The 23,849-nt window shown below is 41.4% G+C and overlaps 1 protein-coding gene across 8 annotated transcripts in view; it reads right to left on the bottom strand.

The window, feature by feature from the left end:
• The window catches only part of NAPB (NSF attachment protein beta), a 41,485-nt gene that overhangs the window by 14,247 nt on the left and 3,389 nt on the right, over positions 1–23,849 (bottom strand). Inside the window, exons 1-5 of one of the 8 annotated variants that reach the window (XM_019826898.3) lie at positions 20,877–21,120; positions 11,002–11,081; positions 8,225–8,341; positions 6,346–6,392; positions 6,118–6,195 (exon numbers count right to left, since the gene is read on the bottom strand). In XM_019826898.3, the coding sequence (XP_019682457.1) occupies positions 6,118–6,195; positions 6,346–6,392; positions 8,225–8,341; positions 11,002–11,081; positions 20,877–20,914 (360 nt within the window). In that variant the 5' untranslated portion in view covers positions 20,915–21,120. Of the gene's footprint in view, positions 1–6,117; positions 6,196–6,345; positions 6,393–8,224; positions 8,342–11,001; positions 11,082–15,601; positions 15,843–20,876; positions 21,121–23,849 lie in introns of those variants that run through there. The other 7 variants (XM_045053939.1, XM_045053940.1, XM_023251513.2 and 4 more) reach the window with 7 other exon arrangements.

The following is a 23,849-nucleotide window of genomic DNA, read 5'->3' on the forward strand; positions in this document are numbered from 1 at the left end:
GGACAATTTTAATTTCACATGGTTTTTACATGTTGTGAAGTGCTGTTTTCTGACTAATGATTAAAAAACATGAAAACTATTCTTAACTTGGGTATACACAAACAGGTGGTGGGGTTTGTAGACCTCTGCCTTAAATTTCAAGGTTTTCCCAGTAAGCCATAAAGAGGAAGATGGCTGGTATCAGACTACAGGTGCTCCCTTCCCACTAAGCCCATAGCTTCAAGGAAGTCCTACCCAATGACTGAACAGAGAGGCACAAAGACAAGAAAACAACAAACAGGCTAGGGAACTATGTTAAAGATCACTCTAGCTGTGGTTCCTGGGAGCTGACTGGAAGCAGAAAGACCTGGCCATAAAGCCTCAGCCCCCACCTTCTTGCAGGTACTAGTGTTAATGATCAAGACCAACACTGACTTGGTTTACAAAATTTGTTTACCTCTGAGGCCAACATTAGCCATGTCTGGACTGCAGAGGATCATGGACGGTTTGTGAAAAACTGACACTTCTGGGCTTGAATAATTATGCTTTGGGTTCATTTGGTCAGCCTACCCTAACTAATATACTCCCCAAACAAATCTTCTGAGTATTATTTATAACAGGGGCAAAACTGGAAACAATGTAAATGGTTAAATATAATAAACTACTATGCTAAGATTAAGAATAATGACAGAAAGTATCAATACGGAAAGTTCTCCATGAAATATTAAATTAACAAACAGCCATGAAAGAACAGATACATTGCAGTCCTCTTTTCACACATACATAGACACATAGGGAAACCATCTGGAATAGACTCCCTGCACACTTATCAGAGCTGTCACATACACAAATGTGTGGGATGATGTGATGAATATATATGTTCTCCCACTAAAATGTAAGCTCTGTAAGGGCAGGTGTCACCATTATGTCGCTGAACCTAGCAGAGTGTTGATCATATAGTAGGTGCTCAATAAACAGATGCTAAGTGAGTAAAGGCAGACTGCATTTCAAGTGATAGCCCCCTACTAAACTACTGCCAATATCTTAATCTGGAATGCCCAGAAAGTGTTTCAGTCAATTCCTAATTAATCGAAAGTAATCTTCTTTGAACTGTTCCCACACTCTCTAAAAGTATTTAACACAGTTTTCCATTGTAACAGATGGGGTAAAGTATGAGAAATGTGACTGAATCTTTACTAAAGAGTGTCAGATGATATAACCTCAGGGAGTGGGGCCAGGGGGTGGGGGTGGGGACTCTCACTACTTATCTTTCTAGTTCTCACAACACCAGAACTCAATGAACAGTATTGGGTTAACTGTATGTAACTGCGGTTTTGAGGTAAAAATAAGTGGCCAAATATGGACAATTTGGTTTAACCTAATACTTATTAAGTAATGATGCTGGTTCATCAAAATGTAACTGTAAACTACAGCTAGATTCATCACAGTAAAAAGAAATTTAAAGCTTAGTTTTTAATAGTGCTAATTAAGCCAATAATGAAACTTTATAATACTTCCAAGTTTTTTTTTTTTTTTTAATGTTTTAACGTTTTTATTTATTTTTGGGACAGAGAGAGACAGAGCATGAACGGGGTAGGGGCAGAGAGAGAGGGAGACACAGAATCGGAAACAGGCTCCAGGCTCCGAGCCATCAGCCCAGAGCCTGACGCGGGGCTCAAACTCACAGACCGCGAGATCGTGACCTGGCTGAAGTCGGACGCTTAACCAACTGCGCCACCCAGGCGCCCCAAATACTTCCAAGTTTTGACAGAGGTTATAGTTGAAAGAAAATCTTATCTAGTGGCTTAACAGAGAAGTTTCAGAGAAAAGAGGTTGGCACAGGTTATCATTGGATGTTCACACCTGGTTTGGAGCTTTAACATGCAGTGAAATTTACCAGTCACAAGTAGACCCTCACACCTTATAAAATTACCCACTGTTTTTTACAATTTAACAGACCATGATAAATATCAAAAGTAGAAGACAGCCACCAATAATAACTGCACACATAACTATAAACCCAGACACAAAATCATCCTGTTATCCTGTAGTAGGATAGCCCACCAAAGGAACTACATTCATATTCTTTTTTGGGGAATCTGGTGAAGGTTACAATGCTGGAAAATACATGAATCCTGAAATGAAAGACAACACTCTTTAGGACTGCAGTCCTCATCAGTCTTAAAGCAAATGCAATTTCCACATCTCAAGCTTAAGAGTCCACTTTGTAGGTCAACTTAACCTTCAGATGGGATCAACTCTTTTAGAATATATACCTCCACACAGGACATGAACTTGCCATAGGCACATCCTACATGGTAACCAATAGTATTAAATCATGTTCTCCAGGGGCTGAAACAGAAATGGTCACAATTCCTCTGGGTCATTTAAAAAGGACCCATTTATTAGTTTGTTTAATGTTTTATTTCATGAAATCAAAGGAATAATGTGAGCCTTTGAAACTTCACACACTTCATTGGTCACTAGCTAAAGTCTGTGCACGACTTATAGAACATACAGTGGCTTATATTAACAGAGAAGAAATTCATTTGTAATAAATCAAATGCAAGGTACCTTAATAGAACTGATTTTCATACTTAAACTTCAAGTACTGACCATAATCTGGTGAGTCCAACCAAGGAAGCAAGGGTAATGATTTCTAAACACAGGAAACCAAACATCAGGGAATATGCAAGGTAACCCTCTGTGTGCTGGCTAATATTCTTTTTTTTTTTTTTTTTTAATGTTTATTTATTTTTGAGAGAGACAGAGCATGAGTAGGGGAGGGGCAGAGAGACAGGGAGACACAGAATCCAAAACAGGCTCCAGGCTTTGAGCAGTCAGCACAGAGCCCAACGCAGGGCTTGAATTCACAAGCCATGAGATCATGACCTGAGCTGAAGTTGGACACTTAACCCACTGAGTCACCCAAGTGCCCCATGCTGAGTAGGGTTCTTAAACTGCTTTTAAAAGGGCATGTCACATTAGTGTAGGGAGATGCCACCTGCTGGCCAACTTGCAGAATGGCAGGAGCACCATGAGTTCTGGGGGGATTCAGAAGCTGACAAAACACATTTTTTTTTTTAAAAGAAGGAAAACAAGAGAACACTACAGATCATTTTATCCACCCTGAATTTCACAAACGGAGACCCATGTGTGAAGTGGTTGCTCGAGAGCATGCCCTGGCAGCAGAGACGGCACAGTGCTGCAGGCTCCTGTCTCCAGCGTACTCTCCTGATCACCCTGGGAGAAGCCAACGAAGGAGCCTCCACTGGGAAGATGGTCTGCATGAGTGCTTGTCCCCCTAAGATGATTCAACCTTGGTGAAGATACTGTGCCCACCCGAGACACCCTGAAAAATAAATATCCCAGCCACACCAGACCCATCTCCTTTCTGTTCCATCACCAATTCTGCAGCAGGGAGCACAGAAGGGCTCAGGTCTGGGTCTCCCCATCCTCTCCAGGGTCTGCAGATAACCTCTCTGATGAGAAGGGCCACATGCAATGCAGTCAGTGGCTCTGATTTAGTCAAGATTGGAGCACCCTTAGAAAACCATGGCATATATGACAAAATGGCCAAATCATGAATTCTATTAAATAAGTCATAGTGAGTTTTGTGCTACATAACCACAAGGTGGTGATCAGCATGAAGTCAGAGGGTGAAGATTAACAATTCCAGTCCAACTTTAGTAGTCAGAGACACTTCCCCAAACGAAGATTCTATGTGCTTTGGCAGGTACATTGCTATGGCAGAGATAGGGGTGTCAGAGTCTACTAAGTACATAGAGTTCTGGGTTCTTGGGATTCATCAGTAAACAAGAGGCAAAGCTCCGTGCTGACATGGGGTGCCCACTCTAGTGTAGGGAAAGACGATGAATAACAGGAATGATGAGTAAGCAAGCATTTGTAGCATATGACATAAGGTGACATGTGCACTGCAATAAAAAGAAAAAGCCGAGTTGGGGGAGGTGTTTGGGTATGTATTCGTGACAAGATGGGGTTCCAATTTTAACTAAGCGGTCATGATAGGTCTCATAGAAAAGGCAACAAATTAAGTAAAAATTTGAAGGACAAAGGGGAGTAAGCCATGTGGACATCTGTGGAAGAGCCCCGAGGACAGAGGAAACACAGTGCAAAAGTCTTGAGGCAGGAGCTCATCTGGCATGTGTGAGGATCAGCAAAGAGGTCATGGAGGCCACAGCATGGTATATAGCACGGGGGAAGAAGGTGGGGAAGAGCAAGAAGAGAGTTCAGAGAGGCACAAGGGTGAAGGATGAATCAGTGGAGCCTCGGAGGCCATCTGAAGGCTCTGGCTATTCCTCTGAGTGAAGATGGGGTCACATTAGGTTGTAAGCAGTGAAGACACAATCTGATCTACTTTAGATGAGGATTGCTCTGGCTGTTCTGTTACACTGGAGGGAGGGGGGACATTACTATTGACAAAAACCAGTGTAATATATATGAAATTATCATTTCACACCAGGAGAAAAGTTCTCATATGTTGGCAACAGTACCTGTCTTGCTAACTTCCAAGTGGCTGCCATACTACACCTACCTCCTTGATGCTCCATTAGGATTTTAGTCAACATTGCTATTTCTTAGTATAAAGCCCCCCTTTCCCTGAGAAAATGCACAAAAGCAGAGAAGAGAGTGAATCCAAAAGGAAAGGGTGATGGGGACCTTATGCCCAGGGCTCAGAACTCAAGCAGGAGCAGAAACAGGAAGGCCAGTTTAGAGGCTCCTGCAGTGACCCAGTGAAAGCTGGGGGCACAAGGAGGTAGTGAGGGGGCGGGGACTTGGGAGCTTAGAGGACAACACTGTAGAAATCGCCCACAGACTGGATGTGGAGAAAAAAGAGGATGCCTGTGGTTCGGAGGGGGAATATCACAGTGGGGGGCGGGGGGGATCGGAATCCTGTCTCAGACACACTGGACTGGCAGTGATGGTTGGCAGACAGGAGGATACAGGGATCTGAGGTGTGGAGGGAGGTCTGGGCTGCAGATAGACTTGTGAGCCACTGGCAGACAGTCTGTAAAGCAGTGACGATGAGTGCAGAGAGAGCACCAAGAGAGCAATGTGGAGTGAGAGAAGACAAGGAGTTAGCCCCAGGGTGCCCCACACTAGAGTATGGGGAGAAGAGGAGGCACCATCAGTCACCTGTTCCAGAAGCAGAGAGACGGCATGAAATAAAAGAGGAAGAGGGATGCCCGTCTGATGCTGCATGGGGCTCAGGGAGTGCCCTGACCATTCAGATAGGACAGAACTGTAACCCCAAGAGCATGCCAGGTGCTCATCAGCCTGACAGGAACCACTGGCCTCCACTGCCGCTTTTCTTTCTCACTCACACCTCTGGTTTCCCACAGTACTCAGGACGGTGTTACATAAACATGTGTCTCCAGTCTGAGCTGACGGAGTCTCGGGATCTGACAAATGTCTTCCTCTTGCCAAGGTGCCCTGAGCCCTGCAGGTGATCCTGTGACTGAGAAGACAGGGTGATAAAGGATGAAGCCCTGTGCTGGGGCTGGCTTTGCATCAGCTCTGCTGGATCCAATCTGAGTGGTTCCAGGCAGCTCAGTCCTTTCGAGCCCTAACTTCCACATCCATAAAGGGGCCTCTGTGCTATAAGAGCTAAAAAGTGGTAAAATTTCACAGCATGCAAGCAACGACAGAGCCTGGGAAAGAGTGGTGCTCAGTGTTTCCTCTTCTCTTCTTTTGCTGCTACAAACCACAGCTCAGAAAACCAGCCCCATGTGAAACAGAGGTATGGCTAGGCCAGTGTTCAGTTCCCTTCTTCCTCCAGGTCAGGGCCTAAATTATAAAGGTAAGCACACCCCTGCAGTCCCAAAGCTTCCTTCCTGAAGCCCAAAGGAAGACTTCTGGAAACACCACCATCCTGACACAAATCACCCAGAGCAGAGAGAGCGGGCAGGCTTGGTAAATCTTACCCAGCTCTCAGGTGTCAGGCACTTCCCTGAAGAGAAGCCTATCCAGACTTTAGCCCGCCAGGTCCCCCATCTCTACAATGAAGCAATCTCAATAGTTCTGCACCACTCAGCTCCACTGGAAGGGCGAGGGCTCCCTGAGTCATGTTGTCTACCTGCCTCACACCCACCTGTGGTGTACACTGCCCTAGCTCACCTTCTCGATGTCCACGAGTTCAGTCTCATAGATCTCTGCAATGGTGATGTGGTGCTTGGCTGCAATCGTAAACCTTCCCTGTGGGAAAAACAAAAAACAGAGTCCCATTCTGCTTTCACCTTTTTGAAAGCCAAACACTTTGGGAAGCAAAAAACAACAACAAAAGTACAACTGTAAGCCATCTCCAGGACTCCACCCCACAGCCGCTCACGCAAGGCAGGGTCTTACCATGTCTGTGTAAATGTCGATGGCTGCATTTAAGCAGTTGATAGCCTCTGAAGCGAAGGCATTTAAGAAAAACAATGAAAAATCCATTCAGTCAAAGAGGGTTCTGGGGAGCCTATCTTCTTGGCTGTTACTAGAATGTTAAGGAGGTTGCACTTGGGGTGGAGGGTACGCAGGTGAGTTAGTGAAAAGCAAGCAGAAATCACACAAGGCCAGACCCCACAGTATGCTCAGTCCCCAGCAGGTTCAGTGCCAAGTAGGGAACTGTAGCTGGGGGGGTGGACTGGCTCAGTTGTCTCAGCCAGACAGTGAGGACCCAGCCAGGGTGAAGCCCGCATTAAAGAGCAGACAAAGCTATGGGGGCTGTCATCAACACTGATCAGCTCTAGCTGCTAAAACAGAAGTGTAAATGCATTCTTCACTGATATCATGTATATATATGAATTCTGGAAGACAGTCCTTCACAAGGAAGATCACTTCAATAGACTCAACTCTTCATGCAGCCAATATCAAAAGCACTTTGAAAATACCTGTTCACACAACTCTTAGGTGAAGTCAGCATTTTGTACAATGTTAAAAGATGCTAACTTTTGGGGTATGAAAAAGAAATCTAGTAAGTGATACTGCTAATAAATTCTATTCATTTTCTAAAACACTGAGCCAACAAATTTCCTGTCACAAAGTGGTAGTGTTTATAATGCTAGCATACAGATGACAGCTCCAAGTTTATTGTTCTTGCTTTAAAGGAGGTAAGCAAAGAGAAAAGGCCTGACTGAAAAGTACAAAGGTAACACAGAGTAACAAAATTAAAAGCAATTTCTTCCCAAGCTATGTAAGAATTGTGAATTGTTAGACCTTTAAAAATATAGAAAAGTAAGCTACCCACAATGCCACTCAAACCCACTGCTAGTATTTTGATGTACTTTTCCTTCCAGTGTTTTCTGCATGCATTTCCATGTGCACAAATTTTTTAATAAATTTGAGACCTCAATTCTTGTGTGGTTCTTTGGTTACCATGTGGACATTTACCAGGTCATTGGAGATGCTCTGAATCCAGGGACTTTAATGCCTGCATCATATCCTGGAATACTGATGCATTATAATTTTATTATTCCACCCTTGTTGTTCATTTAGGCTGTGTCCAGTTTTTCACGTTCAGAAACAGAATGCAATTAATCTTTATACAAAAGCCCTTGAAGTATCTTAGTTCTCAATGATACATTCATAAAAGCTGAGATTTCTGTGCTAAAGTGCACTGCTAAAAGAAAAATACGGAGGCTCCACAGCCACCAGTGCATGTGCCACAGGGAAGACGTTAATGCTTTTAATTGCTAAGTGTATACTCTTAACTAAAAAAGAAATAACATTTGTAAACTTTTGCCATTTTAAATACCCAAGTTCATTATTTCTTCAAAACCAGTACTTGAAAAACCAGTACTTTTAAAAAAGTCAGATGAATACTGTGTGAATAAGTTGTTTTTAACTATCAGATATTACAATCTCCCATTAACTGGATCTTAAAATGTACCAGGTATTTAGGAGTGAGGGACCATTACTTTTATTTAATGAGTAATATATATTCATAAAATTAAGATAATAATAAGACGTAGATAAAATTAAAGCTAATTTCCAAAACATTCTCCAAAATGCACCATGAATGGAGTTTAAGAAAATAGGTATTATGACAAATTGAACATAATTTCTCCTTGTAAAAGCTCAAAGTGATTATAGAAAAAACCCTGAAGGTACTAAAATCTCTATTATCCCAAAGCACAAACATTTCTTTTTTACAGGACTCAAAGGTCCAGCAGCATAACCTGAGAGAAGGCCCCCACCATTGATCCGATGGCCCTGGGTACGCAGAGGTGGAGGCATGTCTTACCTTGAGGGTCTGCCTTTTTGTAAGCGTTCCCAGCATCCACAAAGCTGGTGGCAGAATCATGCTTGCTCTGAAGCTGCATGTGGAGCTTGGCTGCCTGACAAAATGCATTTCCTGCAGCTGAGGAAGACAAGTCACTACAATTAATCACAGAGGAGCAAGTGTCCCCAGAGTGGCCCATGCTCTAAGTGCTGCACCTACTCCTAGAAAAGTTCCATGTCACTGAAAAGAAGCGTTGCAGTCAGAAGGATGTGTAAATGTGATCAAGTGCCTCTCAGGTGTGTATAAAAAAACAGAAACAAGTTCAACCGGTGACAAAAGCCTCTCTCAGCCCCAGAAGACCTCCCAAGTAGCACCTCGGTGATGGGCCTCCATTTAGTACCAAAGCCAGTCATGTTCAACTCTGTCCCCCAGCATATACTAAACAGTGACTGGGGCTTCAAGCCACACATGTTTAAAGAAAGCTAAAACACTGAGGTCAAGGACACTTATTTGCTCATCTTTCTATCTCATAGTGTCCACTGGCCTTAGCTGTCATCACTGAAGAAACTGCTAACGGAAGCTCCTTGAACAAAGTAAGTATCTCAAGAGTGAATGTTAGGTCCACAATTTCAAAACTCAAAGTTTCTTCTTAAATTATAACAAAATCTGACTGAACTTTATATGAGGTTTAACCTGACTTTAACTCCCACTTAGTGTGGACAACTTGCACATTCCCTGCAGGTTTGGTTATACAGTGGGATTGGTTACAAGGTGCTGCCGAGGTTTCTGTTGGGACGAGGTACAGTGTAAAGATTTATGCACTTAAATTTTTCAGAAAAGGTTTTGATCAGGGACTGTAGACTCTAGAGGGGCAGAAAAGAATGAGGGAAGGAATCCACAGCAGAGCAGTCATGTGAACAAGGAACAAATGTTTGAAGGCAAGAAAAGGCTGGGAACAGAGGCTGGTGACAAGTCCATGCTGCCTGCAGGAGGGATAAATGTAGTGGGCAGGAGAGATGAAGGTTGAAGATGCCATTGGGCCAGTTCTGGGAGGCTTTAAATGTCAGCATGAGGAACCTGGACAAGGATAAACCCCCACTGTCATGAGGTTCTTGGCTCAGAGAGAACTACCACAGACTGGAAAACATGAGGCCCGTGGAGAACACAGCTCAGTAAGGTGTGGAATAGGGAAGTCAGCACTAATAGGAATGGAGGGGAAAGAATTCCCTCTACAAGGAAAAACATGATGAAGAACATCACGAGACCTTTTAGTACTTAAAAAAATATATTATTTGTAGCCATTTCAAAAACATTCAGAGAAGTACAGAAAATTGTGGGAGACACAAAAATACCCACTGCTGGTACTAAGACATAAAGCATTCAATTCAACTAAAGCTTTGGCTGTCATCCCTTGTCCTGACCCCTCTTCCAGAGGTAACCACACAATTCCTACTCAGGTTTTTGTACTTCCACCAGAGGGAAAAGTAGCAGTACATACTCCTGATCCAGCCTGCCCAGGTTCAATTCTGGCTCTGTGTAAGACAAAAAGAGTGCCCAGGCAGTTTTGAAAATACTCAGCCATTACATGGCACAGGGGCTGAGCAATTAGGATGATGGCCCTCAGCTGGAGCTGGGACTAGAGAGCCCCCACCTACCAGGCTTTAACTCTTACACTGTGGATTATGGGGTCGGTGGTCCTGGAGAAGGGGTCAAGGCTGATGCTGCCAGAGGAGTGCCTCGGTAGCGGCTAACTGAATGGCAGCCTTGATGGGCTCTGCCTCAGGAGAGTACAGTTACAATATGGACCTCCCAATTACAGTGCTTCACTGTACTGGCTGGCTCCAGTTTTTCACATGCTGGCCACTCTCATTAGTACATGCAAATCTATCCTTAGACCACACCCTTACACCATGCAAGAGATACAAATACTGAGACAATACTCCTTTCTCCTCCACTGTTTTTAATACATTATAATTCAGGTGTAATGCATTTTGGAAATATATCCTTTTAACCTAAAACTAAACCTATAAAAGAATTTTACAGTCAGAAAGGGCTTTCACATTCATATATTTCTACAGCAATTTCTTCATTGAAATGCTTTTAAAGTGTCAGCCTTAATGGGTTGATTTGAACACACTGTACATACACCCTAACCTTAGACAATATTCTATGTCAGTTATATCTCAATAAAGCTAGGGAAAAAGCAGATGGGGAAATGGACCTGCAGAGTGTAAGGGTCCTACTTTAGATCAAGCAGCAGCTACAGGCCAGGGTTAGACAACAATGTCCCTGCTCCAGGTGAAGGTTGTCTCTATTTTCACTAAAGAAATACCCTATCACAGAGACAACAAGCCCTCTTTGTGCACAAGGGTAGGGGATGAATTTGTTTCCCAAATCAGTGTTATAAAGGGTTATCCCCTTTCAGACCAATAAAATAATTCCACTGATTTTGTTATGTGTAATTTCACTGGATAGAAAGCATTATGTTAAAAAGTGATAGTAAATCTGTTGGGGTTTATAAAAATAACACCTTGGCTGTCACATTTCTCAATGGAACCTCAATCAGCTACCACAGAGCTGTTCTCACAGTAAGAAATTCTCAACCAATGTGTAAGTAAAGAAAAATAGGCTTTGTTCACTTAGATCAAAGTTCTTTTCTCCCACACCATGGTGGCCACACCAGTTATTCAGCACACACACCTCTCAGCCAACAGGAGGAAATGCAGACAGTTATTTCCTCCTTCAAGATGATTTTAAAGTTATTTGCCTGAAAAGTGAAACAAAAACTTTATACATACCACTCCAATTTTTTGCCATCTTGAACATATTTGCAGCTCTGGTATACATTTCACAAGCCTCTTCTATTTTTGTGTTTCCTCTGAGAAAAATTTAAAAATGAGGTTAAGTTTTACTGTCGCAACCATCCACAACTCCAATTCACCCTCCCTTAAATAATAAGCATTTAATGAATGCTTACTATGTGCCAGCCAAGTATTCTAGAATTTTAACAGGTGCTCAAATGGTACGCTCTTATTATCCCTATTTTCCAAATCGGGAAACGGACGCACAAAAGTAACTAACGCAAGGTCACACAACAAGAATGTCACAGAACTGAGACTCAAATACATATCTGGCTGATCTCAGAGCCTACAACCTTAACCAGAGTCCTTTTCATGCATGGAAATTGTAGTTTTGGATGAAGTGGAGAAATAAGAAGTATATTATTCAAATGGGATTAAATTTGAAGGATACATTTTTTACCCTGTTAATTTGGAAGAGTTTAGCACTATGCTTATTCAAAAACAAACAAGCAAACAAAACAACAACAACAATAACAAGTTGAAGCCGGAGCATAAAAGAAAGTGCCATGTTGTTTGACTGCTATATTATCAGCTCTGGCAGGGAATGTTCCTTTCTCCAACATAGAAGGGGCCTCAGGGTCCAGCTGCTCACCCCATGTGTAAATGTATTTTACAACACCCTGAGAGGAAGAAACTCTATTGCTACTGGAATACATACTGTTCCGGAAAGTTCTTCAGTAGACAGCTGATTCCACTCAGGGAAAGCTCTAGCTGCTCAGACATTTCTTCTCACATAAAGGCAAAACTAATCCTCTGTAACTTGCACCAGGGTTTTCTAATTCAACCTTGTTCTTAGCTAAACTAAGGACCCTCTATAAATGGTGTCTCTACCTCGTCTATCTACATTGAAAACATAAATAACCACAGAATGAAGACAAAGCACGCTGTGCGAGTGGTTTAAGACATAAGGACTAGGAGACAGGGGAGGTCAAGGCTGACCCTTAGAGAGTGGCACAATCTAAACAAGAGTGAGCACATAGGCATACGCCAGAAACTTGAACAGGCTCTGTGCTTCCACAGAAGGACACAGACAGCTCTGTGTCAATACGTGTCCCAGAGCAGTATACTAAGGCCCAAGTGTGACTCACACCTTAGGCAGTAACTACTAACTGTCTTACCCCAGTCTAGTTCTTTAACTTCTTTGGGCCTCCATTGTTGCATGTGTAAACAGTGGATAATATGATCTATACTTGTGGGTTATTATCTTTTTTTAATTTTTAATGTTTATTTTTGAGAGAGAGAGAGAGAGAGAACAAGCATGAGTGGGGTAGGGGCAGAGAGAGGTAGGGAGACACAGAATCTAAAGCAGGCTCCAGGCTTTGAGCTGTAAGCACAGAGCCTGATGGGGGGCTTGAACCCATGAGCCGTGAGATCATGACCTGAGCCGAAGTTGGACGCTTAAACAACTGAGCCACCCGGACGCTATAATACTTGTGGGTTATTATAAAGATCAAAAGAAAAAAATCCATATATAGTTGCCCTTGCAGGGTCTGACCCAGAGTAGGTACTCAATCAGGATGATTATTGTAGCTAGATTGATGTACTGAAGGCATAAAAACTTTTGGGAATATTTGTACAAATAAGGGATCTGTCTTGATAAGGGACTTGTATCTGAAATATGTAAACAACACAACTCAAAAATAAAAAAGACTAGTAACTCAATTAAAAAATAGGTGAAGGGGCGCCTGGGTGGCGCAGTCGGTTAAGCGTCCGACTTCAGCCAGGTCACGATCTCGCGGTCCGGGAGTTCGAGCCCCGCGTCAGGCTCTGGGCTGATGGCTCAGAGCCTGGAGCCTGCTTCCGATTCTGTGTCTCCCTCTCTCTCTGCCCCTCCCCCGTTCATGCTCTCTCTCTCTCTCTCTCTCTGTCCCAAAAATAAATAAACGTTGAAAAAAAAATATAAAAAAAAATAGGTGAAGAATCTATTAGACATTTCTTCAAAGACGACACACAAATAACCAATAAGCACATGAAAAGATGCTCAACATCATTAGCCATCAGGGAAATGCAAGTCAAAACCACGAATGAGATCCCACTTCACACCCACTAGGATGACTAGAATCAAAAGACAGATAAGAATAAATGTTAGGGAGAATGTGTAGAAACTGGACCCTCCTATACAGCTGGTACAAATATAACATGGCACAGCCACTGTTAATTTGGCAGTTTCTCAAAAGGTTAAACATAGTTACTGTATGAGACAGCAACTCTGCTCCTTGGTATACACCCAAGAGAAATAAAAACACTATGTCCACACAAACTCGTATACAAACATAAACGCTCACGGCAGCATTATTCGTAACTGCCAAACAGTGGAAACAACCTAAATGTCCATCTACTGAAGAAAAGATAAATAAAATGTGGTCTATACATGGGATGGATATTGGACAATAAAAAGGAATGAAGTACTGATATATCAATAAACCTTGAAAACATCATGCTAAGAGAAGCCAGTCACACATGAGCATATTGTAGGATATCTAGGATAGGCAAATCTATAGAGACAGTAAACAGGTTGCCTACAGTGTTGGAGAAAAAGGAGGAGGGGCAAGGAGGATAGAGTTTTTTTTTTTTGTGGCGCTGATGATATTCTAAAATGTACTGTTAGGATAGTTACACACCTATCTGGACACTTTAAACGGGTGAATCACATGGTATGTGAATTATATTTAAAGTTGCACCACTCCCTTCCCCCAACAAAAAAAGGAAAAAACAAACAAACAAACAAAAAAAACTTTGGCAGCTATGTCACACAGCAAATGACAGGATGGTGACAAGCCACACCAAAAATGTGGTGTCAGAATAAGCAAAGCTTTCCTTTAATCACACCCTCATGTTCCTTTTTCTCAACTTCAAATCTGCATATTAAAAAAAAACAATTAGCTAATTATCCTAATGGAAAATTCCTAACCTAAGTTTTCAATCTTTAGCCATAGCTCCTTGGAGTTAACAAAGACTTACCACTTTCTTGTCTTATTTTTCTAAAGCATACCAGGAATCTTGCACTGTAATTATAGTTCAATCATTCTTATTAAAGGTTTTCAAATAAAACCAGCTTAATTAAAATGTACTTTATCCTATTATTTTCAGAGACAGATTCAGCTAGGAATAATAGAACGCCTACATTATGCTAGGGTTTATGCTGGATATTTCCACATATGTTACGTCATTTTCTTTATTACAACCACCATTAAAGATGCTAACTCCATTTAACAGAAGAGAAAATTGTACCTGGAGGTCAATGGCTGGCCCAAGGTCATCCAGCTAAAGTCAGTGGTGGAGCTGACACCTGATGTCAAATTCAGTGATCATTATATAAATAATGAATGTATTTTTTTATGAAGACTTAAGACCCTTACCTCTTCTAAAACAGAATCACAAGAAGTATACTCATTTTCAAAGCACCAGAGAAACTCACTTGTCATAAACACAACATAACTTTAAGAATTCATGAAAAATGTACTTCTGAAATCACTCCAAATGCCTACTGTGTTCTATGCATGTGAAAGTTAAATTTTATAAGTTTTAAGGACAAACATTCAGAATTCACATTCCAATAATTCAAATGATTGTTATCCGAGGCCTCTATAAATGAGGTATAAGATCCTTGAAAAGAGAAACAAGTTTCTATGAGAGGATCTACATTATGAAGTGATATAATTTAAGTACATGGCACTGAACTGACAAGAAGAAAAGCTAACTTGAGACAAACTTAACTATTTTTGGAGATTATCCTATCCTGAATTTGAAGAAGAAAATGCTTTCTCTACCATGAAAGAAAACAGTGACTAGCCTGGATAAGAACCACTACCACCACTACCATTCCCTCCACCACTATCATCTATCACCTTCACCACCTCCACCACCATCATCACTATTACCAACACCTCCACTACCATCACCACCACCATTACCAACACCTCCACCACCACCACCACCACCACCACCACCACCACCTACACCATCATCAATCACCTTCACCACCTCCACCACCATCATCACCATTACCAATACCTCCACTACCATCACCACCACCATTACCAACACCTCCACCACCACCACCACCTACACCATCATCAATCACCTTCACCACCTCCACCACCATCATCACCATTACCAACACCTCCACTACCATCACCACCACCATTAACAACACCATCATCACCACCACCACCACCACCTATACCATCATCAATCACCCTCACCACCTCTACCTTCACCACTACCATTACCGACACCTCTACCACCACCACCACCACCACCTTCATCATCATCACCACCACCACCACTTCTACCACCACCACCATCACCTCCATCCTCTCCACCATGCAGCCCCAGCTGACCCCACCACCCCTCAATTCTACAAGCAAGGCTGACTCCCTCCTCTTCTTGATTATGCTTATTCAGAACATTCACTGAGATCAGTAAATGTCAGAAAGGCTAAGAAAAGAATGTTCTTGCCCAAGAGGAGATCAGAATGCTGAAGAAAAAATATTTAACTTCAGGGCTGGAAAAGATCTGAGAGTACTCATCCCACCTTCCATGTTCCACTGAAGAGATGTGGTCAGAGCCATGACACGTCCCACTGGTGAACTGCAGAGCAGCAATCCCATCCTGTCTGTTCCCATTCAGATGCTGGGGAGGTGGGAGGAGAGGGAGAAGAAGCCAGACTGGGAAATTACATCCCATTATTTCAAAGAGCTCCAATAATATCTACATGCAGACAAATCACTGATCTTTTAAAAACCAATTAATCCTTGAATAATCTAAAGTCTTGATTTTTCCTCATCCTGAGTAAGAACTATTTCAGAGCACTACAAAACACTGGCAACTATAGTACATCCTCTTCTAAGACTGTGGGTGGGAAGAGGGGGACGTTAAAGTAGAATCATGAGGACTAATGGCACACACATCCTGAGACCTACCCAAAAGAAAAGGAGGCAACTGCTGAGGTACAAATAAAGCTTCTTCTAAAATCACAAAATACCTGAGTAAAAGTATCATAAAAGGTGATAACTGACAGTGCTGTGATAATGTGAAAGCAGAATTAGAGACAAAATCTAATCCTATCATCAGAGTATGCTGAAGGGATGTCAAACTACACCAAAGGACTACAAACAGGGAGAAGCCCCACAAACAGGACAGCTCCTTATTTTCACTATGAGCAACATTACTTTAGCCTATAGGCTGACTGAAGATAGACACTACCACAGGGCTTGGCACACAGGCCTCAATAATAATGCTGACTTCTCAGAGTCTGGATGGAAGAAACTATCCATAGTACAGTTTTTTGATAGTGTTCCCATATATCATTCGAAACAATAAGCAAATACAGAAAGCATCCAGAAAAGGAGAGGAAAATTAGGAATCTGTTTAAAATATCTCTACCATTAATAGAAACACTGTTTCTCTACTCACAACACTTCTGACATCAAACCTGCAGCATTTTCCACACCAAGCAATTTTCTAGTTCTCTGCAGCCACCAGCTGGGTGTCCTACAATTCAATTCAATTGTGACACTACCTGGTCAGTGCAGACCCCACAGGTTAAGGGCCTAGTCCCACAAGACTGCCCCCACTTCAGACACCAATCTCAAGCAGTGAGTCCTCAAAGTACTCATATCTCTAACTTGGCTACAAATCAGGGGTTCCCACAACCCCCTCTTCAATCTGATTAATTTGGTAGAACTCACAGAACTCAGGGAAACTATTTATGATCACAAATGATGTAACTCAGAAGCAGCTAAATGGAAGAGATGTATCCAGGGAGGTATATAGGCAGGGAGTGCAAGGGGCATCCACACCATCTCCAGGGGCACCACATGCTCACCATCTCCACATGCTCACCACCTCAGAAGTTTTCCAAATCCATCATTTAGAGTTCTGTTAAGGTTCCATACACAGGCATGACTGATCACTGGCCACTGGTGATTAACTCAGTCCCCAACCCCTCTCCCCTCCTGGGAGGCTTAGGGGTGAGGCCGAAAGTTCCAACCCTCTAATCATATGGTTGGCTCCTCTGACAACCAGCCCCCATCCTGAAGCCAACTGGGAACCCACCAACAGTCACCTCATTAGCATACACTACAGTATGGTTGAAAGGGGCTTATTATCATACAGGAAATGCTTCTCTCACCCTCACCACTCAGGATCCCACAAGGGCTTTACTGTGTCAGGAACCAGGGATGAAGAACATATATATACTTCCTATTATATCACAACATCACAGCCACATAGAACTATTTATTCTATTTTTTACCTTCCATAAGCAACTTATTTTCATCTGCACTTCATTTCTATAATCTCTAGATTCTAAAAACTTGTTTTCCTAGATAAACACAACCCTTTCAAGATTAATTAACTGCTAAGTTTAATATATTTCTAAACAGTCCAACTTCTTTCATGCGATGCAGAGAGTAGAGGTCTGCAGCAGGAAGAAGCTCTTCATCAAGCTACCTTGAACTCTTAGACCAAAAATGTCTATAAAACCATTAGATCAAGGTCATTTGTTTTTTCACAAACAGTAATAGGAGGAGTAGTGACAAGGACACAGTTTTGGACAAAGTCAGACTATAGGAACACTGTCATTTATTAGATAGGTCCTGCCAGCACAGAGCAGGCAGCCCCTCCAGGGCCTCAGAGAAATTCCACCAGAGCAGCCAGCAGAAGCTGGGCATGAGGACCACACCATCAACACTGGTGCAGCCTCAGTGCCCTGTCTTGGCCTCTGGATTCCATTTTCTGAGAACTTTTCACTTTAAAAATAATCATAGATTCTTAGACACAGAAAACAATCTGAGACATTTAAGGAATGTCTGACAAAAGTGTCATTTCCTGAAATGAAGTTTGCGAGAACATGTAGAGCAAAGAAAGTTGGTTTTGATTTTGGTAACAGTCCCAGTGCCTGGACTTGGTATGGAGAGTAACCTTTCTTACAGAGGAGAGAATGTATATTTGGACCTATTAATAAAACAAATCAAGATACTTAAATATACAAGAAAACGAACAACAGTAATTATTGGATAAACTCAGATATGACATGCACAACATGACTTGCCATGAGAAGTTTTTACATTTAATCTCAATCTTTATAAAAATTCAATCTTCAAACTGAATCTCAATCTGGAAGAAACACTGATGAGACCTGGAAATTCTACAGGATCATGGTTAGTGACTAAATACCAACTTGTCCTAACATCCTACAAACCCAGACACATCAACAAGGAGCAGATACAACCACCTGTAATCCGTGCCAACAGCAAAACTAGGAGAATTCAACAAGATGAAGAAATAATAGACTGGAGAAATAAAAACCCCCAACTAGCAGAGCCAGTGACACTGCTCCTGCTGGACGACAGGAGGAAATGCATGGACATGAGGGGATGAGGCAGGGTCCAGCAGCAAGGAAGGGCTGCACAAGAGTGAGGGAACATGGAAGCCAGGTGGAGAACTAGAGGGCTGGAGCACTGGGCCTGGGGAACTAGAGGGGAACTTGGCTAGAGGTGGCCCTGCTTCTGGGGGAGGCAGGGGCAGATCTATGGAAGCTTAGTTGTGAAGGGAAAGACAGCAAGTGGTGGAAGATAAGAGTCTTAGAAAACAAAGGGGTGTCACAGCACTGGGAGTCACACCAAGCCCCTACTCACCCCTCCCTTATACCTGTCATCAAAAAAAGTCCTTAATGGTATCAACAGAAGAGAGCGTTCAAATTAAGAAACTCGTGAAACCACCCAAACCCCTCATCTTTCATCACAGAAACACACTGTTATGAGACCAAGAAACTCCAACACTAAACAAAAAAGGTAAGCAGCATCCATACAAAGCTACAATGTTCCAAGAATAAAAACTCTGCAGCTGACAAAAATGTTCCCCCCAAACTACCCCAAGGCAAACAATCCCATATAACTTAAATATTATTAAACAATCATTTATAGATATGAAACTATACCACAGTTCAGAAATTCAAAACTCAGAATGCAAGAGCATTCAGGGGAACAGAATATGCCACCTCAAAATAAACTACTTTGGCATAAGGAAAATGAGAATGGAGGAAAATGAGAATAGCAGATACAGAAAGACACTTTCTCAGAGCTTCCCCTATTTGACTAAATGCAGAAACTTCTAAGAAATGGGGACTGCCATAAATCCCCTCTCCTGGAAAAGTTTTATGGTCGTGAAGCAGATGGAAAGTTGATACGGAGATGGGCTTGCACAAACAAACCTCACTCCTTTGTTCCCCAGTCTGCTGCTTCTTGGAAGCCTAAAACCTTTTGTCTTGACACTTCTCTACAAATGCACTGTTCTTTAAGATGCTATAAGCCCAAGTTCCAATCACCCCTTTGAGTTACCCATCACTGTACATGTTCAATACACTATTTATTCTTGTTAGTCTATATTCTGTCTAATTTGTAGAGCCCCAGCTGGAGAACCCAGGGGAGTAGAGAAAAAAGGTGAAGTTCTTCCTTCCTTACATTGCACAAAAAAATAAGACTATGAACTCATTTCAAATTCTAGAAATTCTAGAAGGAAAGAAAGAAAAAGACCAAATCATCTCAGAAATAAAATCTTGGCTAGAACACACCTACAGGGAGAACAGATTCTACTGACACTGAGGAGAAAAATAAAAACACCCACAAGAATGGAAATGAAACAAGGGAGGGAAAAGGATCTAAGAAAAAGTGATAGAGAGGATAAGCAAAGAGCCAATATCCATGTAACTGGAGTCCCTGAAAAGGGAAGTAAAATATATCAAAACATTGAAACAATACTTAAAACTACACTTTCAGAAAATTTTATGGAAACAAAAGAACTGAATCAAAATACCAAAAGGGCCTACCACGTACTGGGAAAATGGACTCAGAATGGTCTACTGTAAAACACATATAATAAAACTATTATATTTTATAAAGAAAAGCTCCAGGCTTCCAGGCAAAGTCACTTACAAAATTAAGAAAATCAGGTTAACTTCAACCAGACGTCAACAGCAACATACAAAGCAAGACAACATACAAAGCAAAACAATAGGGAACATTTCTGAACAAGCTCAAGGGAAAAACAGTGTGAGCCAAATATTACACAACCAGCCAAGCCAACCATTAAATACCAGCGATAGAAGCAAGAACTTAAGGAATATCACACTGGCTTCCATCTATGAGATAACTAGGGAACATAAGTAAAAATGCTGATGGTGGTGCCACGGAATATGTTTTATTATAGATCTAAGACAAAAAACAAACAAAAAGAGACAGAATCTGTTCCCAAAACAGATCTTCCCAACATCTGTTCCCCAAAAGTACAAATAACTGAACCCTGTCCTCCCACACACATATCACTGGACAAAGGGGAAAATTTAGAACAGGCTCAGTGATTGGCACATAGGTAATGTGTGTCTTTCACAGCAAACAAATTCTAGATGCCTACTGGAGCTAAGGGTATTAAAAAAGGTTACAAGTAGAACAAAAATACAAAATTTCCTAAATAAAAAGCAAGAAAAGAGATCACATGAAGACTGCAAATAAAACATTACACATAATAAATAGAACAAAGCAGGATGACAGAATTAAAAACCAATCATATACCAGTCATACCAATAATATAAATGGACTGAAGATTTTTAGATTTTCTCAGAAAACAAAAGCCAATACAATATTGTGTGCTCAATACAAGAAATACAACTAAAATAAAGCTATTCTGAAAGGTTTAAGAATAAAGACATGGTCAAAAGGATACCACATACATCAACCAACTTTGATTTGATTTGTTCCAACAACAAATAACCACCCAATCTCCAAAAGCTTCTTTCTCACTCACTTTACCTGTTATTGCAGGCTGATGGTGCTGGTTTTTTCTCCATGTGTCATGTCTCTCTATTCTGAATGCAGCCCTCTCTCTAGTGTACTCTTATGACAGAGAAAAACCACAGCAGAAGCAAGGGATAGCCCCTGCAGCTTCCACTTGGGTAGAGTGCACACCCCCTTGCACTTGCTCCCCCAGTCAAAGTCAGCTAAGGGCCAGGACACACTCAATGGGGAGGGGAAGTGCACTTTGCCCAGAGCCCAGCAGCACAGGTCACACGGCAGCAGGCAGAATGTACAATCCTCTTACATAATACAGTCCTAAAAGCAGGCAAACGCAAATAAGAAAGCAAGGACTGCTACTCCAGTATCAAACAAGGCAGAATTTGAGCCCAAAAACATCAAAAGAAAGAAAGAAATTCACTTCTTAATGCTAAAGATACAATTCATAATGAAATTATAGTAGTTGTGAACATCTATATACCAAAACATAGTAGACACCTTTATAAAGCAGAAACTACAAGACAAGAGATGCAAGAAGACAGAAACACACTTATAAGAGGACACATGACTATACTCATTAGTCCAAAGCAAGTCAAGGGGACAAAAAATAAACACAAATGTGAAAGGCCTTGACAACATAATCAATGCCTAGATTTTCAGGATCTCTATCAAGTCATACACTCTGAGGAGAACATCCACCTTCTTTGCAAGTGCGCACGGGCCATTCATAAACACCAATCATGTATCAGGTGGGAAAGAAAACCTCAGTAAGTTCTCTGATTATAATGAAATAAAACCAGAAATAAAAAATCAGGCTGCCTGGGTGGCTCAGTCAGTTGAGTGTCTAACTTCGGCTCAGGTCATGATTTCATGGTTCCTGAGTTCCAGCCCCACATTGGGCTAGCTGCTGTCAGTGTAGAGTTGCTTCGGATCCTCTGTTCCCCTTTTTCTCTGCCCCTCCCCAGTTTGTGCTCTCTCTCTCAAAAATAAATAAACATTAAAAAAATAAAAATCACATACAAGAAAAAAGCACCTTCATCTGGAACACAACCTGCAAACAACTCTTGGGTCAAAGGGGAAACGAATTACAATAAAAAACACTATATACCAGGATCTGGGGTATACAATTAAAACATTAACACAGTTTTAAAGGAAAATTCATACATCAATATTTGGATCCACATAACTAAAATAATGGAAATACTGGGGCGCCTGGGTGGCGCAGTCTGTTAAGCGTCCGACTTCAGCCAGGTCACGATCTCACGGTCCGTGAGTTCGAGCCCCGCGTCAGGCTCTGGGCTGATGGCTCAGAGCCTGGAGCCTGTTTCCGATTCTGTGTCTCCCTCTCTCTCTGCCCCTCCCCCGTTCATGCTCTGTCTCTCTCTGTCCCAAAAATAAATAAACGTTGAAAAAAAAAATTAAAAAAAAAAAAAATGGAAATACTGAAATATTCCATCCTCCATTTTCCCCAAAGGAGCCAGAGGGCAAAAGAAAAGAGAGCAACAAAGGTAAATAAAGCAGAAAACAGGAAACTAATAATACCTCTGAGTCAAAGTATTAGCTGTTAGGAGAAAAAGGATCAAAAGAATCAAGAGAGAAGGGGAAACACACAAACACAAAAGTGACAGAGGAAAACAACTACTGAAATAAAGAACATTCAAAAAAGTCCGGATTTCACTAGAAAAGGGTTCCAACCTGAACCTTCAAAGACCAGAGCACCGGGTGAAAGGAAAATGTCTATATTCTCATGAAGCACTTGTCACATCAATACTTCAACTTGATGGACCATCCACAAATGAATTGCAAAGACAATAATTCAAAAGAAAATATTTAAAAACAGAATCTAATAGCACATTAAAAAATAATACATTATAATCCATAGGAATTCAAGGAACGCCCCAACAGTTCAATATGAGGCTATCCAATCATTAACATATTAGTAACTAAGGAGAAAAATCATGTTTGTCTCCACACATATTAAAGAGACATTCAAAATATAACTCTTCTGGGGTGCTGGGTCCCCTTCTGCCTCTTCTAAACAAACACACCTCACAGGGCTCATGAGAATGAGAGAATATCGGTGAGCACTGCAAAAACTGCAAAAATGCAAACAGAATAAGGCCAATCTAGAAAGAGTTTGCCATTTGATACATAAACTGTAACTTGGCACTAATATTAGAAAACCAAATGTTCATAAATTAACAGTAATATAGCTCCATGCAGCTTAATAAGCATTCTAATACCTCAGTCAATCCTTACAATTCCGAAAAGCAGATTCTTTCCCTTTGCCCATTTGAAAGCTGAGAAAAACAAACTCCAAGAATGATTTACTGGGCTAGGGGTCACCACACTAATAGAGACTGAACCTAGGTTTGGTCTTCCTATATGTAATAATATAGGATACATTATTATAGCTTGTATATATGTAATAATTACCCAATATGTAGGTCTATTTTTTATATTCTAACATAATAAATTTATAAGAAATGTACATATATATTTCATATACTATACTACTTGTCTCTAAGTAAATCAGAGCTTAATGATTTTTCTTTTTTTAACGTTCAATCTGCACTTGAGTATCTATTGTAACTGAGGGGGTCCTAACTGCTTTACAAATGCTATCATATGTCCTCACCATATTTTGGCAAAACTTAAACACAATCTCTGTAGAAATAAAGCTGAGTGAAGAATACTGAAAATTTATGGCCTACAATGTTTAAGAAATATTCCCAATTTTCAAAAACAGCTAGGAAATTATAGACTCGTAAGTGTTTCAAGATAACCCAGTAGGATCTTTCATTAAATTTACTTTGACACTGCCAAATTTATGGCTCTTTACAAGCTTTATGACTGGGCAGCATTCAAAAGCAGGAGAAGGCAGTATTAACCATGCAGAACATCTTCTGACTGTCATTCTTAAGCAGCCATTCCCTTTCATGTGTACTGTGCTGGCTAGCCCCCACCTGGCCTCCTACAAACAAGATGGAG

This window comes from Felis catus, chromosome A3 (genome assembly GCF_018350175.1).
Source record: "Felis catus isolate Fca126 chromosome A3, F.catus_Fca126_mat1.0, whole genome shotgun sequence".
NCBI lineage: Eukaryota > Metazoa > Chordata > Mammalia > Carnivora > Felidae > Felis > Felis catus.